We start from the raw sequence: 18,553 nt of genomic DNA on the forward strand, positions 1-18,553 counted from the left end.
AAGTGAAAAGCTGAGGCAGAGAGACGCTGCCAGCCACTGTGATGAGAAGCAACATGTTAAGATAGCGATAAGCCATGAGCCATGTGGCAACTTATAGATTAATAAAAATGGGCTAATTTAAGATATAAAAACAGTTAACAAAAAGCCTGCCACGGCCATACAGTTTGTAAGCAATATAAGTCTCTGTATGTGTTCTTACTTGGGTCTAAACGACTATAGGACTGGCAAGTAAGAGAAATTTGTCCTTACTGTGGGCCAGACAAAAAAAACTCTAGCTATAAATGGCACCCAATGAGAAGTCTCTGTTTGTTTACTTGGTTGAGTCTAAATGACTGTGGGACTGGCGGGTAAGAAAAATTTGTCCTGACTGTGGGCCAGACAAAAAATTCTAGCTACATATCATAGTACATTATGATCAACTATGTAAATGTGTAGTTTACATTGGTTAGGTTGTTTTCTGTGTATGTTGGCTGTAAGCCCAGAATGATCAATAATAATGTCATGAAGGAACATTCTCTCCTTTTCTTTACTCATTAGTTTCTTATAAGTTTCCCTTATGGTTGCATGTAGTTACATGGTTATTTATATACAAAGAAGAGAGACTGTGTACTTTGATCTTTTATTGTAGGAATGAGGAAAATATGCCCCTTTCCTTTCTTTTGAAGTTAACTTCTTTTCATGTCATACTGGCCATGTGCTTATTTCTAAGCTATTCTCTGACAGTCGTAGAATTAACATGATTTCTATAAATCAGTGTTTTTGTTTTTTGAGACAGGGTTTCTCTGTGTAGCTTTGTGCCTTTCCTGGAACTCACTCTGTAGCCCAGGCTGGCCTTGAACTTGCAGAGATCTGCCTGCCTCTGCCTCCCAAGTGCTGGGATTAAAGGCATGTGCCACCACCTAGCTTAAATCAATGTTCATAAATTTTCTTGTCACAGACTCCTTTGTCACTGTGGTTACACTGAGAATGTTGTTAACTGTATGAACTAGAACACACAGGAGTTTAAACAAAATCAATTTTACTTACGTATAACACTCAGTATATTTTAAAGGATACATTAATGAATATACTTCTTTATGATTTCATTGATAACATCTGGTCATCACCCTAATAATACTGTTGAAATGTTGATGCATGTAGACTATTTCAAAATACCCGTAACTGTGATATCATATTAATAAATATTTCTGGAGATGACTAAGCTACAGGTACTGTTTAATACTCTTTTGTTTTGTGACTTCCGTTCAAAATTGAAATTTAACCTAAAGAATTATGAAAATAACAGTGTACTATGTAGTGGTATTTGCTTCGCCCATGACCTTGGGCTGTTCAGGCCAATGCTTCTTGCCATTTTACGTGACTTCTTAAAAGGAGGGAGAGAGGGTTCATGTGGTCCCTTCTTCCAGTTATTTATTTGTTTGTTTGTTTGTTTAATCAATCCTGGCATGATCCGGAAGACCTGGGAATTGAACCTGGTTCCTCTGGAACATCAGTCAGTGCTCTTAACCACCAAACCACCTCTCTCCTCTCCTTTTAAGAGGTCATGTACAATGGCAAGAAGCACTGCCTCCTTCAGGCCATATAATCCAAGGTCATTAGTGCAGCAAACACCGCTACAGTAATATTTCTTTGTATCCTAATACAAGTACCTCTAGAATTCTTACCATTGATCCCAGTTCAAGAATACTTGCTGTAGTGGTGGAATGATGGCTCAGTGGTTAAAAGCACTGCCTACTCTTCCAGAGAACCCAAGTTTGATCTCCAGCACCCACGTGGCAGCTCACAAACATCTATAACTCCAGGCTCAGGAGATCAGGCACCCTCTTGTGGACGCTGAGGCACTGCACACATGTGGTGCATAGGCAAAAAACACCCCCACATAAAATAATGAGTCCTTGATTTAAACTAAGTTGAAATGATGTTCAATTACATTGATCATCACAATGATTTTTACCTCTGGTTTCACAATAAAGTCCAGCTGTATCTGAAAGGACTGATGTAAAATGCTTAAAATAGATGAGAACTGTCATAGAATCTCAAATGGTCCAAATTGAGCAGCAAAATTCTTAAGCTATGATTTGTTGTATGTGTACACACACACACACACATATACACAACTTTTTGGCAGACTTGGAATAGACAGGGTACATCACTTGACCTTTTCAGATGTATCACTACTATTGGAAAGTATTAGTTCAAAATCCATATCAATAGCACTGTCTTTATATATTAAAAACTGTACTCTTTTAAAAAATCTTTTATTTGGTTTATGTATATGTATGTGTCTGTGTGTGGGAATGTCCACAGAGGTCAGAAGAGCAAGTCAGATTCCTTGGAGCTGCAGTTATAGGCATTTGTAAGCTGTCCAACCTGAATGCTGAGAACCAAATGTGGGTTCTCAAAGAGCAACAAGCTCTCTTAACCACTGAGCCATCTCTCTAGCTCCTAAAACTATACTGTTTTTTATTGATTTATTGAGCATTTTCTTATGCTGGACCTTGTGATCATATGAAAGAACTGTAAGAACTGAAAATCAATTCCTGACCCCTGAGATATTAATCTACATACCACTGTTTTTAGTTTGGATCTGACTCTCAGCTTTTTAATTTATTAGCTGTTTGACATATGGCAAGTTAGTTGTCTTTTGAAACTTTTGTTCCTTATCAATGAAACAGGATCAGTTCTGGTTATTCCTCATGGAGTCAGGAAACAGTATTGTTATTACTAACCTGCCACATATCTTTGTTTATATGTGTACATTGGTCACTTTACAGGATTTTGAGCGTTCTAGAGCCTTCAGTTTTCTGAATGAAGTAAAGAAGAGGTTCCAGACTACTTATGGTTCAAGAGCACAGACTGCACTTCCATATGCCATGAATAGCGAGTTCTCAAGTGTTTTGGCTGCACAACTGGTAATATTTTTCTCAGGAAATAGTGTTTTGATTTATATTTTCTTCTTTATTACCTTCATATGATGACTATATGGGCCCTGATCTATAGAACACTTTTCTGATTGTGTCGCTATAAGCCAGCATAATAAAGCTTCCCTATTAAAAATGTAAAGGAGTCATTTTAGTGTAGAAAGCTAATTGGTGATATCCTCTATTACCAATAGTCAGCATATCTCAGGATTTGGAGGAGTGTTAATGATAGACTAGTTTGACTACCCATTTAATGCTTAAATCCACCAAACTTGTCAACTGACATTTTGACCTACATATAAACACTTTTCTTATCCATGATGTAAGTTTGATTTTTGAATAGCTCAAATTAGTCATGTGAAAATCTGTTCATCTGCATAACTTCCTCATTGTCAACTGAATTGATGGTGTGTATAGTCAAAATAAAAAAACCTTTCTATTAACCCTAAACTTTCCCCCATGCCCCATGACACCTACCCAATGACTCTGTCCCAGCAAATTATTGATCTATATTTTATCTCTATAGATTAATTTTTTCCTAGAGTTTTCTATAAATAGCAATCATAAAGTAAGTACTCTGATGTGTCTTGTTTGTTTTGCTTATTAGAATGCTTCTAGTACTCATCCATGTTGAGTAAGTCAGAAGCATATTTCTGTTTTCTGCTAAACAATACTATATACATACTGTTTTACTCATTTACCTGTTGCTAGATGTTTGGGTTGTTGTTAGTTTTTAACTGTTATGAGTGAAGCTGCTGTGAATTTCCACATACGAGTTTTTGTGTAAACATATGTTTTATTTCTCTGATAAATAAATACCTAGGAATGGAATTTTTGGGTCAGATGGTGATATGTAATTTAAAAATTTATCGCATACTATTTTCCCAAAGTGATTATACTATTTTAAATTCTCATTGGCAATTCCAGTGTTTTTCATCCTTGTCAACATTTATTGTCTGCTGTTCATTCTAGCTATTCTGGAGGGTATGCACTGGTAGCTCATTGTGTTTTTAATCTGCATTTTCATGATATGAATGATGGTGAGCACCTTTCAAAATGTTTTCTTTTTAATCTGTAAAAGTATTTGGGCACAAAGACATAACCTCTATTATTTAATTATGAATATGGAAAACTATACATTTTCAATCAGTTTTTGTAGATGAATTACTAAATGGTCTTATTAATACAAACAAACAAACAAAAACCCAGGCCAGATATTGGGGTTAAATCCTGAGAGATCAGAGAAGCAGAACAAGCCACAGCCAACCTCACCTTGACAATTCCTCATCCGATCTTGTTTCTATGAATCCTCAGACTGAAAGCTTCTGAGTTCTCACCTGAATAGATCTCAGCTGAACTGCTGATAAAAGCTTAAAAGCTTCTAGTTCCTAGTCCTCATGCTATATATACCTTTCTGCTTCCTACTATCACTTTCTGGGATTAAAGGCATGTGTCTTTCCCAAGAAAGATATGAGATCTCAAGTGCTGGGATTAAAGGTGTGTGTCACCACGCCTGGCTCTTCAAAATATATACTATCATTAGTCTTTTAGATTCTAGATCTTGAGAAAAGCCAATTAAACTAAGAGACATGTTGTGATCCCAGCAGATAGAAGGCCAGATATTAAAAGAAGTGTGTGTGCCCCTATTTCATCATATCCAAGAAGTGAGGAAAATCAAGGGTACCTGCCTCTCCCCATCCCAACTATAGTAATTTTTAATTTTTTCCTTCCTTTCTATATAATCACAGATTACATATCCCCTCATTTCTGCCCAAAGAGTATCATATATTTTAAATTATAATATATTCAGTGAATTTTACTTAAAATAAGATATTTTATGCTAAAGTACATTCCATATGAAAACAATTTTTATACTGCCGATATTTTTTCTAAATGTAATACAATTTTTTTCAGATATATGTATCTTTTATATAATAGATCTATAATTATATAGCACTCCTTAATATAGGTTGTTATTCTTTATTTCTTATTTTAAATAATGTCTTAATATTGTATGTTAAAACTTAATATCTTGTAGAAGCATCACTCCGAAAATAAAGGGCAAGACAGAGTGATGGAGACTCAAGCACAAGTGGATGAACTGAAAGGAATCATGGTCAGAAACATAGGTATGTTTCAGTGGCATAGTTACATTCATATGAACACAAATAAAAATGAATTACTAGATTGGAGTCATTATTGTAGGGAGGCTGAAACAGCACTTCCTTGTTTTCACCATCTGAGTCAGCAGTTCTCAACCTTCCTAATTCTGTGACCCTTTAATACAGTTCCTCATGTTGTGACCCCCAACCATAAAATTATTTTCATTGCTACTTAATGTAATTTTTCTACTGTTATGAACCATAATGTAAATATCTGATATGCAGGATATCTGATATGCAACCCTTGTAGGGGTTGAGAACCACTGATCTAGATGTTGATATATGGTCTTGCCTTTGTTGGGTGGGTGTTTGGTTTCTGTAAAGGTTGGAGGAGAGCTATATGATCCTCTGGAAATAGTGGCTAAAAGGGAGGGAGGCTGCAGCAGGTGGTCTGTTACAGAGCTGGGGTGAGACTAGGGGATTGGATTTGGAAGAAAGGAGGGAACATTGAAGATCTTCAATTAGCTTGCTTTCCTGGCCTGTGCATCAGGCAGTGTCTTGATGATGATTACTATTGCCATGATGAAACACCATGACAAAAAGAAACTTGGGGAGGAAAAGGTGTATTTGGCTTATACTTCTACATCATAATCCATCACTGAAGGAAGTCAGGACATGACCTCAGGCTGGAACCTGGAGATGGGAACTGATACAGAGGCTATGGGGGATGCTGCTTATGGCTTGCTCAGCATGCCTTCTTATAGAACTAGGACCACCAGCCCAGGGGTGGCCTCTCCCACTGTGTGTCTGTGTGTCTGTGTTTCTGTGTCTGTGTCTGGGGTTGTTAGCCTATTTGTTTTCTCAATTTATGGTGTCCTTTTTGTGAGACAATCTCATGTAAGACTGTTCTTAAACTTACTCTATAGCTGAGGATGATCTTGAACTTCTGGTTTTCCTGTATTCTAATTTTCTATCATTTTGATAAAATATCCTGAGATAAGCAACTTAGAGAAGAAAAGGTTTATTTTAGCTCACAAGTCCAGCATAGCAGGGAAGTAACAAAGGCTTGAAGCAGCCAGTTACATGACATCTACAGTCAAGAATACAGAAAAATAAATGCATGCCTGCTTAATGCTCATCTACCTTTCTCTACTCTTAAATGTCTTAGGGCCAAAAACTAGGGAATAAAGCTACCCACATTTTGGCTGAGTCTTATATCAATTAAGGCAAATAAGACAAATCCTCACAGATATGCCTACAGGTGAATCTGATCTAGACAATATTTTTTTTAATTTGTTTGTTTTATGAGACAGGGTTTCTCTGTGTAGCCTTCGCTATTCTGGAACTTACTATGTAGAGCAGGCTGGCCTCAAACTCACAGAGGCCACTTCTCCCTCCCAAGTGCTGGAATCAAAGGCATGTGCCACCACCACCTGGCCTGATCTAGACTACATTTCGTTGATACTGTCTTCCCAAGTGATTCTAAGTTGTGTCAAATTGTCAATTAAAACTAACCATCACACCCTGATTTAACCTCCAAAGTATTGAGATTATAGGTATGTACCAGTTTATGCTGTGCTGATGATTAAATCCAGGGTTTATGCATGCTAGCAAAGAGTTCTGCCAAGTGAGCTGCATCCCCAGATCCTCTTGTGATGTCCTTGTTTGACTTTAATACCAAGATAATAATGGACCCATGTAATAAATTGAGAAATATTCCTTTCTTTTGATTTTTTTTAACAAATTCATGATAAATTGGTGTTACACAAAATCTAAATGGTCTTTTAATAAAAAAAAAAAACAGAGCCAGATATTGGAGTAAATGCTGAATGATCAGAAAGACAAAGGAACAAGCCACTGCTACATCTCGTCTCACCAACTCCATGAATCCTCTGACTGAATGCCTCTGAGTCCTCAGCCAAAAGGGCCTCCAGCCAAAAAGTGCTTCAGCCGAAAAGGCTTTAGTTGCTGTCTCCTCATGCCTTATATACCTTACTCTGCCCAGCCATATTACTTCCTTCCTAGTGCTGGGATTAAAGGCATGTGATTCCCAGGTACTGGGATTAAAGGTGTGTGCCACCACTGCCTGGCTTTGTTTCTCCCATAGACTGAGTCAATCTCATGTAGTCTAGGGTGGCTTTGAACTCACAAAGATCCAGATGGATCTCTGCCTCCCAAGTGCTAGGATTAAAGGTGTGTACCACCACTGTCTGGCCTCTATATTTAATCTAGTGGCTTGTTCTTTTTTCTGATCTTCAGGCAAGTTTTATTAGGGTACACAATATATCACGACATTAAATTTGTAAGTAAACTGCAAAAACTTTGGGTTTGGTGCCCCAGGTTTCGGCACCAAATGTAAGTAAACAAACTGCAAAAACTCTGGGTTTGGTGTCCTGGGTTTTGGCACCAAAATGTTAGTAAATTGATGGCTGAAACTGCAAGGAGACAGTTCAGCCCTAGAGGGCGAGGTATCCCAGACACCTGGAGCTACTCAGAACAAGAGCTCTGCCCTAAAGGTGTCTCAGACACCTGGAGCTGTTTAGCACAGCTGTGATGGCTGGGATTGCAAAGAAACAACCCAACCTTGGAAAGGAAGGTTTTCTGACTTCTCTGGAGAGTCAGGCCTGGAATTGCTTCTGCAAGGAAGGGTATCCTGACTCTTCAGGAAAGTCAGGGTATACATGGTGTGATGGAAGATAGTCTCCCCGCAGAACACAGCAATCCTTCTCCTCTCCTGGAGAGCCACAATCTCTGGCTCAGTGTTACCAGCTCTTTCTCACTCAGTCCACTATGGGATGTCCCAGCAAGGTTCTTCTGCTCAGCTCCCCCTTGCTCAGTCCACTATGGGACATCCAAGCAAGGTTCTTCTGCTCAGCTCCCCATTGCTCAGTCCATTATGGGACATCCCAGCAAGGTTCTTCTGCTCACCAGTCAATGAAGGTCTTCACCCAATACTCTTTTGAGAAAGAGGTTTATTTGGGAAGGAGTCCAGGAGAGTAGCTACCTCTACCAGGGTGGAGAGAACAGCTCACAACTTACTGAGCAGGCCAGTTTATACAGGATGTCTAGGGGGCGGAGTCAACTGTGATTGGTTAGTTTATTTTCTGCCCAGGGATTGGCCAGTTTTGTGAGCAAGGGGCATAGATGGCCCTGATTTCAGGGCCAAACTGTGTTTCTTTCACTGTCCTTTCTTGGCTTTTTGACACTACCTCTAAGGCCAGGGCACATTTCTTTCACTGACTCTGACTCTAGGGGCCAAGAGTGTTATTTTGGTACTAGTTTCAGAGACAGGGCATATTTCCTGGGTTCTGGGTTTGGGGATAAAGTGTTCATTTCTCTGGCTCAGGTCCCAAACACAGGCTGTATTTCTTTCCCTGGTCCTGGGCCCTAGGGCCAGGATTCTACTGTCCAGCTCTGTGATTGGTTGATTTCACAAGTCAGATGGACAGGGGCAGAGATGGCTCTGATCTGAGCTAAACTGTGTTTCTCTCACTGGCCTTACTTAGCTTTCTGACACTACCTCTAAGGACAGGGCACATTTCATTCACTGACTCAGACTCTAGGGGCCAAGAGTGTTTCTTTGGTACTAGTTTCAGAGTCAGGGCATGTTTCCTTGGTTCATTTCTCTGGCTCAGGTCCCAAACACAGGCTGTATTTCTTTCCCTAGTCCTGGGCCCTAGGGCCAGGATTCTGCTGTCCTGCTCTGTGATTGGTTGATTTCACAAGTCAGTTGGACAAGGGCAGAGATGGCTCTGATCTGAGCTTAACTGTGTTTCTCTCACTGGCTTTATCTCCCCTAATTCTGGGCTCCAGGATCAGGGTGGGTTTCTCTAGCCAGCCCCTTTTCCCTACAAAATCAGCCTGTATACTTTAAAGATGTGCTAACCTCAGAATGGAAACCAGGATATGTGTTGAGGACAAGGTTTTGCTTTTGTTTCCGCTGAAGAAGAAAACCTGTGAACACCATCAAAATTGATAAAGGTTCAATTTGAACAAGAGAGACTTCTTAATTAAAAGAGGTGATAGTTCATCAACCAGCATAATCATTCAATTTAAATTAACTTATGTGACTAATAAATGCTTTTCATTTGATCAGATATAACTTGCCAAAAGGGAACCTTTCCAAAGTTAGGGTTGGGGAAGGGTTTTGTTTTTGTCTTTCAGGAGAATGAAGGCTAAGGAATCTGAAGACCACTGGACAAATGAGACATCTGAAAAAAGGACAAATCATCCAGAAAACTTGTCCCAAGTAAAAGATTTTCTGCAGTGAAACATAACCAATCCTCATAGCAACCTTTGAAGTCTTTGAAAAGATGATAGGATGCCACAATGATGAATCCACATGGACTGTGATAATGCCACCAAGCTGACAAACAACACCCAAAGATTGCCTTTGGACTACGAACTACTCATGACAATATCAAAATTGCTAGTTTAGATGATACAGACTCATAGACTATGCCAGTCAGAACTTGACCATAATCCAAAATTTTCTTTATGTCCCCATAAGATTACCATTACCCCCAATCAGCAAGATGTAGCCTAGAAAACTATGCCCACATCCCAAAAAATGGATTATGGATTTTGTCTTTGTTTAGGGGTTTGTTAAAAATTGTTATTGGTCAATAGTCAATCTTTTTAAAAAAAGAAAGGGGATATGATATAGAAATGTATTATATAGAAATGATAGGATAAAAGGGTAGATTATTGAATCTACTCAGAAAAAAGAGATATAGCTATGATAAGAAAATGGTAGATTATTGAATCTACTTTTAGAAAGCAACTACTCATTTTAAGTATTTTGCATTGGATTGGATTTTTGTATATTGTATACAAAAATTATTTTTGTTAGAACATACTGTATGTACATTTTTAATCTCATGAACGTATTGTACCTATACAACTCACTTAATGTAATGCAATTTTCTAGTTCTTGAAAGTTATTATTACCAACTATTTAGGATAAAAGAAATGCAGGTTAATTGTTAGTCACCTATTACAGTGGGACTTGTCAAGATAGGTATGTTTTCAAGGTCAAATATATATTTTAGATAAATAGGTTGTCTTCAAACACTTCAGAGATATACAGAATGTGGCATTTAAGATGTTTTAATAAAATAGATTCCTTTTTATGATAATGAGACATGTCTGCTCCTGGCAGCACCAATCTACTTCAGAGAAGATGATGGACATCAAAGAAACTCCATATGGAGTTTACTTTCTTTGTGGCTAAAGTTAGCCACTGGGCAAGAAAATGTCCTTGCCTTGACTGTTGACATTATGCTGTCCAAATGGAACAAGCAGGACACAAAAGAAAGGACTACTGAACTTTACTAAGACAAGGTAGGAAGGTCCTTTAGAAAATCCTGCTTCACAAATAATTCTGTCAGATATGCTAGGCCTGCAGGCCAAAGATAGATGCCCTAACGTTGCAGTGGATCCTTGGGTGACTGTCCAGGAAGCCAGCTGTTTCTGTCATTTCTCACATTTTTTGGAAGTTGCTTATTTGCACTTCCTGCTTTCTCAGTAAATGTTATTTCCTTCTTGGATCGCTGATGGAGTTGAAGACTAGATAGTTATAGGTATAGTTTTCCTTGTTAACAAATTCAGAAAAGAAACTCACTAAAGAGGTATAAAGTGTATAAGTTCAAAAAACATTAAAAGATAGTTTGGGGTTGGTAATGCAAGTTAGGATAGAAAGTGAATTAGGTGCAACACTTTGGACTCACCAAAATATGATAAATAGTGGAGTATTTTCTCTGAATCTGTCAAATGTTAATGGACTGGACATTGTTAATGTAATTCTTGACTGTATATATTATATATAGTTATTTTACTTATTGTATATAGTTTTTCTTATATTAGTTATAACCTTTTATTATTTTAGATAAAAAAGGGGAAATGTGGTGATACAGTTTGTACTCTAATAAAATTTGCCTGAAGATCAGAGAACAGAATAAGCCAATAGATTAAACACAGAGGCCAGACAGTGGTGGTACACACCTTTAATCCTAGCACTCGGGAGGCAGAGATCTATCTGGATCTCTGTGAGTTCAAAGCCACCCTAGACTACATGAGATTGACTCAGTCTAGGAGAGAAACAGAGTCAGGCAGTGGTGGCACACACCTTTAATCCCAGTACTTGGGAATTACATGTCTTTAATCCCAGCACTTGAGATCTCATGCCTCTGCTACCAGTACTTGGAAATTACATGCCTTTAATCCCAGCACTAGGAAGGAAGTAATATGGCTGGGCAGAGAAAGGTATATAAGGCATAAGTAGACAGGAACTAAAACCTTTCTCAGCTGAGGAAAGCCTTTTTTCAGCTGAAGAGCCTTTCAGTTGAGGACTCAGAGGCATTCAGTCAGAGGATTCGTGGAGTTGGTGAGATGAGATGTAGCAATGGCTTATTCCTTTGTCTGTCTGATCATTCAGCATTTACCCCAATATCTGGCTCCAGGTTTTTTATTAAAAGACCATTTAGATTTCATTTAATAAAATGGTATGTATTTTTCGTGAAATATTTTATATAGAATTTATCTTTGAATCTTATCTAGGCATTGATTTTTCTTGTTCAGAGTTTTAAATTTATTGACTTAATCATTTATTATTATATTCAAATTTTCATTTGTTAATTATGTATGTGTGGTGCATGCCATGGTGTGGATGTAAAGATCAGAGGACAGCTTTGTGGAGCCTATTCTCTACTACATTTATTTATTTGTTTGTTTTTGGGCTTCCTTCTTTTATTTTTCTTTCTTTGTTTATGTCCAAAAGATTTTTAATTATGTTGGAAATAGAAAAAAATTTTATATAATTTGATTTAATTTTACATATCAACCCTGGCCCTCCCCCCAGCCCACCCCCCATTCCCATCTCCTCCAGGGCAAGGACTCCCCTGGGGATTCAGCTCAGCCTGGTAGATTCAGTCCAGGCAGGTCCAGTCTCCTCCTCCCTTCACCTAGGCTGAGCAAAGTGTCCCAGCGTAGGCCTTAGGTTCCAAAAAGCCAAGGTCCCGGTCCCATTGCCTGAGGGCCTCCCAAACAGTTCAAGCTAATTGACTGCCTCACTTATCCAGAGGCCCTGATCCAGTTGGGGGCTCCTCAGCTATTGGTTCATAGTTCATGTGTTTCCACTAGTTTGGCTATTTGTCCCTGTGCTTTTTCCAATCATGGTCTTGATATCTCTTGCTCATACAATCCCTCCTCTTTCTCACCAAGTAGACTCCTGCAGCTCCACCTGAGGCCTGGCCATGGATCTCTGCATCCGCTTCCATCAGTCATTGGATGAGAGTTCTACCACAACAGCTAGGGTGTTTGACTGTCCGATCACCAGATCTCCAGACAAACACCCTTACCTTCTGTGTTGTTTTGCTGACCTCAAAATTGCATATTTATTGTAAGGATATGTAATAATTAAGTGTATAGGAAGAAATAAAAGATGAGAATTTAGATGACCTCAAACATCTAGAATGGGCTTTGTTTAATGCCAGAGAGGTACCATCTTGAGTACTGGCCTCACCATGATTAGGGCAAAGGACCCAATCACTCAATGACCAGAATTCAAGAGAACACAGTTCACATTCTCAAAACTGGGAGTTTTATAATGATAGGGTAATGGGGAAGGCATTTATTAGGGGCAGAGTAGGGAAGTTAGCTGTTTTCCTTAAATAAGCTGTTATTGAAACTATAGAGTCTGTTGTCTCTTTGCAACTACCTGTTGTCTTTAATTGTGATCAGCTGCTTTTCTTCTGCAGTCAAATAGTGACTTCATGGAATTTTGAGTTTTAGGGCCTTTGCTATGGTGAGTGGGTTCCTTTATTTCTAATATAAAACATTATTTCTATTTGTAAAATTATTTCCAGATTTGGTTGCTCAACGTGGAGAAAGATTGGAATTACTGATAGATAAAACAGAAAACCTTGTGGATTCAGTAAGTATAGAATATATTTTTTCCAAGGTGTTATAACAACTGCACTGATATCTAAGATAATATGGAAATTATTTAAATTTTATGCTGAGGTGGTTTGTTTCTTTGTTCCCTTTCTCTATTATGTCATTATATTGTGATAGAAGGGTAGAGGTGAGACATATAAAACAACCACAATTTCTCAGCAGCCATTAATGAAGCTTTTGTTTAGAAAATATATTCAGTATACAGAAATAAATTTCCTAAAACTTTAGATTCAGGCAAAGTTTTTTGATTGATAAATAATTCATTGTGTACCTTTGCTGTAAGTTTCAGCTTATTGTGACTCATTGTGAATCCTGAAACTATGTAGTTCCCTTTGGTGTTTATAGTATTAGCTTGATCTTTTCCTTTTATCAAACCAAAGGTATAGCTTGAAATGTGCCATTAATCCTTAACTGAGAGAAGTGTGTCCCTGTGAGTTACTTGTTCTATTCTCACATATTTCTTTAGATTTTTTTTATTCTTCTCTCATATATTATATCCCTCCTTCCCCTCACCCAGTCTTCCTCCTCCACCTCCCCTAGCTAGGTTCAGCCCCCACCACCACCGTGTCTTCCCTCAGAAAAGAGCAGGCCTCCCAGGGCCATCAACCAAACATGGCTTACTATGCTACAATAAGACCATACACATACTATCATATCAAGGCTGAACAAGGTGACTCAGTGGGAGGAAAAGAGTCCCACAAGTAGGCAAAAGAGTCAGAGACAGCCCCCACTCCCACTGTTAAGAATCCCACACGAATGCCAAGCTCCCCATCCATAACATATTGTAGAGGATCTAGTCAGACCCCTACAGGTTCCCTGATCTCTGTGGACCCCCATGAGTCCTGGTCAGTTGAGTCTATGGGCTGTGTTCTCATGGTGTCCCTGTCTTCTCTAGTTCCTCCTATCCTTTCTTCCTCTCTTCCTCAGGACTCCCTGAGCTCTGCCTAATGTTTGGCTGTAGGACTCTGTATCTGCTCCTGTCAGTTGCTGGATGTAGTCTCTTTGATGAGGCTTCTGCTAGACTCAGGTCCCAGAACACTCTACAGGCAGGACAAAACTGTACATTGAAGGTTTTGTGGCTGGGTTGGTATCCCAGTCCATCCACTTGAGGCCTTGTCTGGTTATAGAAGATGATCGATCCAGGCTCTGGATCCCATTATTAGGAGTTATTAGGAGTTTGCTAGGATTATTTTCCTAAATTCCATGGAGATTCCATTGCACTAGGTTTTCGCTTCACCCCCCCCCAAATGCCCCTCAATTCCAGTCATTTCTCCCAGTATTTTCTCCCCCACCCTGACTTGATCTCTCCTGTTCCCAACCCCACTAACCCCCAGTCCACCCTCAAAATCTATTCTATTACCCCTTCCCAGGGAGATCCTTGTGTTTCCCCCCTTAAGCACTCCTTGTTACTTAGCCTTTCTGGTTCTGTGGACCTTAACATGATTATCTTTTACTTTATAGCTAATATCTACTTATAAGAGAGTACATACCATATTTGTCTTTCAGTGTCTGGGTTATCTCACTCAGGATAATTTTTTCAAGTTCCATCCATTTGCTTGCAAATTTTATGTCATTGTTTTTAACAGCTGAGTAATAAATACTCTGTTATGTAAAAGTGCCACATTTTCTTTATCCATTCTTTGATTGAGGGACATCTAGGTTGTTTCCAGGTTTTGGCTATTACAAATAAAGTTGCTGTGAACATAGTTGAGTATGTGTCCTTGTGGTATGATTGAGCATCTTTTGTGTATATGCCCAAGAGTAGTATAGCTGGGTCTTGAGGTAGATCATCCCAAACCACAATGTTGATTTCCAAAGTGGCTGTACAAGTTTGCACTCTCACCAGCAGTGGAAGAGTGTTCCCCTTCCTCCATATCTTCTCCAGCATGAGCTATTACTTGTGTATTTGATCTTAGCCATTCTGACAGATGTATGATGGAATCTCGGAGTTGTTTTGATTTGCATTTCCCTGATGACTAAGGATGTTGAACATTTGTTTCTTACCCATTTTGGTTTCCTCTGTTGAGAATTCTCTGTTTAGATCCATTTTTTAATTGGACCATTTGATTTATTGATGTCTAGTTTATTGAGTTCTTTATATATTTTGGATATTAACCCTCTGTCAGATGTGGAGTTGGTGAAAATCTTTTCCTGTTCTGTGGGCTGCCATTTTGTCTTTTTGACAGTGTCCTTTGCTATATAGAAGCTTTTCAGTTTCATGAGGTCCCATTTATTAATTGTTGATCTTAGTGCCTGCACTATTGTTCTGTTCAGGAAGTTGTCTCCTGTGCCAATGTGTTCAAGGCTACTCCCTACTTTCCGTTCTATCAGGTTCAGTGTATCTGGTTTTATGTTGAGGTCTTTGATCCATTTGGAGTTAATTTTTATGCAGGGTGGTTAAGTATAGATCTATTTACTTTCTTCTATATGCAGCCATCCAGTTGGACCAGTGCTGTGTGTTGAAGATTCATTCCTTTTTCCATTGTATATTTCTGGCTTGTTGGTCAAAAATCAGGTGTCCATGGGTGTGTGTATTTATGTCTGGGTCTTTGATTCAGTTCCATTGATCAGCGTGTCTGTTTTTATGCCAATACCATGTGATTTTCATTACTACAGCTCTGTAGTACAGCTTAAAGTCAGGGATGATGATACCTTCCCAGAAGTTCTTTTATTGTATAGGATTGTTGTAGCTATCCTAGGTCTTTTTATTTTTTCCATGTGAAGTTGAGTATTGTTCTTTTAAGGTCTGTAAAGAATTGTGTTAGGATTTTGATGGGGATTGTGTTTCCTCTGTAGATTAATTTTGGTAGGATGGCTGTTTTTACTATGTTAGTCCTACCAATCCATGAGCATGGGAGATCTTTCCATCTTCTAATATCTTCTTCAGTTTCCTTCTTCAAAGACTTGAAGTTTTTATCATACAGGTCTTTCACTTGCTTAGTTAGAGTTACCCCAAGATATTTTATATTATTTGTGGCTCTTGTGAAGGGTGTTATTTCTCTGAATTCTTTCCTAGTCTGTTTGTCATTTGTATATAGGTGTACTACTGACTTTTTTTAGTTAATCATGTATCCAGCCACTTTGCTAAAGGTGTTTATCAGTTGTAGTAGTTCTTTGGTAAAAATTTTGGGGTCAGTTATGTAATAACTATCATATCATCTGCAAATAGTGATACTTTGACTTCTTTTCCAGTTTTTATTCCTTGATCTCCCTTAGTTGTCCTATTGCTCTACTTAGAACTTCAAGTACTATATTAAATAGGCATGGAGAGAGTGGATAGCCTTGTCTTTTTCCTGATTTTAGTGGAATTGCTTTGAGTTTCTCTCCATTTAATTTTGTGTTGCCTATAGGCTTGCTGTAAATTGCCTTTGTTATGTTTAGATATGTTGCTTGTATCCCTGATCTATCCAAGACTTTTATTATGTACCTATGTTGGATTTAGTCAAAGGCTTCTTCAGCATCTAATGAGATGGTCATGTGATTTTTTTCTTTCAGTTTGTTTATATGATGGATTACATTGACAGGTTTTTGTATGTTGAACCATGCCTGCATCTCTGCAATGAAGCCTACTTGATCATGTTAGATGATCTTTTTGATGTGTTCTTGAATTTGGTTTTCGAGTATCTTATTGAATATTTTTGCATCAATGTTCATAAGGGAAATTGAGCTGTAATTCTCTTTATTTGTTGAATCTTTGTGTAGTTTTTTCTTGATTTCTACCTTGACACAGTAGTTGATCAGTATGGAGTTGCTCAATTTCCATGGGTTTGTAGGATTTCTGTAGTTTCTGTTGTTGCTGATACCCAGCTTTAATCCATGGTGGTCTATTCTTCTGACTGGTGTGGCCTGCACTTGAGCAAGGGAAGTCTGCTGGCTTTGTGAGTAGGTACTGGCCAAGGGATGGGCAATGAGTGGAGGGCGGGGGGAGGGGGATCTATTTTTGATGCAGTTCATTGAAAAAGTGTTTTTGAAAAACAGTGATAAATATGTAGAGCTCTTTTACAGAGTAAAATTTTACACATTGAAAAATCAGTAATTAATTAACCATAGTATTAATTACTTTTTCATTGTTCTGACAAAAACAATTTAAGGAATAGTTTATTTTGACTCCCAGTGTGGGGGCTCAGTCCATTATGGTGAGGAAATCATAGAGGCAAAATCTTGAGGAGGCAGATGGTTAAATTGCATGTACATTTAGGAAACAAAAAGCAATGAATGATGACATTCAGCTAGCTTTCTCTTCTTTGTTCTGTCCAGAACTCCAAGTCAGGGAATGTTGCTGCTCATATTTAAGGTGGATCTTCCTACCTCAATTAACCTAATTTAGATAATTTATCACAAACATACATACATGTCCCAAAGGTGATTATCGATACTGTAAAGATTACAATAAAACATCATTATCATGTTGATTGTGACTAGCAACAAGACTGTAGTGATTAGGAGCCTGAACTCTAGAATCAGATGGTCTGCATTTTAATACTACTTGTTAGTAGTGTGAGCTTAAGCATATTACTTAATTTCATTATGCCTAAATTGCTATAATCTATAAAATGGCAATACACTTTTTTATTGAGTTTTGAGAATTAAACTATATGATGCATGTAAAGTGCTTAACATATCTGTTACATTCTATAGGTATTTGAAGTTACGTTGTTAATTTTAATATTAGTATCGATTAATGGCAGCTTTTAGGAGGCTGTATATGACTATTGTATTTTGTAGCAGTTTATGGGGTTTTTTCATCAAATTATGTGTTAATTAGAAAAATGATATAAGCCGGGCGTTGGTGGTGCACGCCTTTAATCCCAGCACTCAGGAGGCAGAGTCAGGCGGATCTTTGTGAGTTCGAGGCCAGCCTGGTCTCCAAAGTGAGTTCCAAGAAAGGCACAAAACTACACAGAGAAACCCTGTCTCGAAAAACCAAAAAAAAAAAAAAAGAAAGAAAAATGATATAAAGATTTTTAATTTTTTGAAAATTTCATATAATTCATTTTGATCAACTCTAGCCACCTTCCCTTCCTGCTAATTCATCCCTTATCCTCTCCTATGTTTCTCTCCCAACTTTGTGTGCTGATTTCATTTTGTTCTTCCTGTATATATGCATTGGTGTAGAACAATCTACAAGAGCATAGGTAGCCTCTTGGGGATGACATTCCTAAAGAGAAATGACTTTTCCTCCCACAGCAGTCATCAGTTGACATTAGGTCCTTAGTTAGGAGTGGGATCTCATGAGCTCTTCCCACATCCATGCTTGGATTTTGGCTGCCTTAATCTTACACATGTATTCACAGATACTGTGAGTTTATGCATTCAGCTCTAATCATATCTGGCAAGAAGAGTTTTGATGCAGATGTCCAGTGCCTTTGGCTCTTACAATCTTTTCACCCCCTATTCTGTGATATTCCCTGAGCCTTAGGAGGAGGAGGTGTGATATAGAGATGGGCAGTCCACAGTCTCTTATTGTCTACATGTTGACCAGTTTATGAGTTTCTTTATTAATCATTTATTGTAAAAAGAAGCTTCTCTTGTATGGATTGGGAAATGTATTGGTATAAAGTTGAGAACTTAGGG

The 18,553-nt window shown here is 38.3% G+C and overlaps 1 protein-coding gene across 2 annotated transcripts in view; it reads left to right on the top strand.

Moving 5' to 3' along the window:
• Positions 1 to 18,553, top strand: part of Vamp7 (vesicle associated membrane protein 7) — a 53,974-nt gene that overhangs the window by 12,594 nt on the left and 22,827 nt on the right. For both annotated transcript variants that reach the window (XM_036174961.1, XM_036174962.1), the window contains 3 exons: positions 2,775 to 2,912; positions 4,960 to 5,050; positions 12,889 to 12,956. In XM_036174961.1, the coding sequence (XP_036030854.1) occupies positions 2,775 to 2,912; positions 4,960 to 5,050; positions 12,889 to 12,956 (297 nt within the window). The remainder of the gene's footprint in view (positions 1 to 2,774; positions 2,913 to 4,959; positions 5,051 to 12,888; positions 12,957 to 18,553) is intronic.

The sequence above is a fragment of the Onychomys torridus genome, chromosome X (assembly GCF_903995425.1).
Source record: "Onychomys torridus chromosome X, mOncTor1.1, whole genome shotgun sequence".
Lineage (NCBI taxonomy): Eukaryota > Metazoa > Chordata > Mammalia > Rodentia > Cricetidae > Onychomys > Onychomys torridus.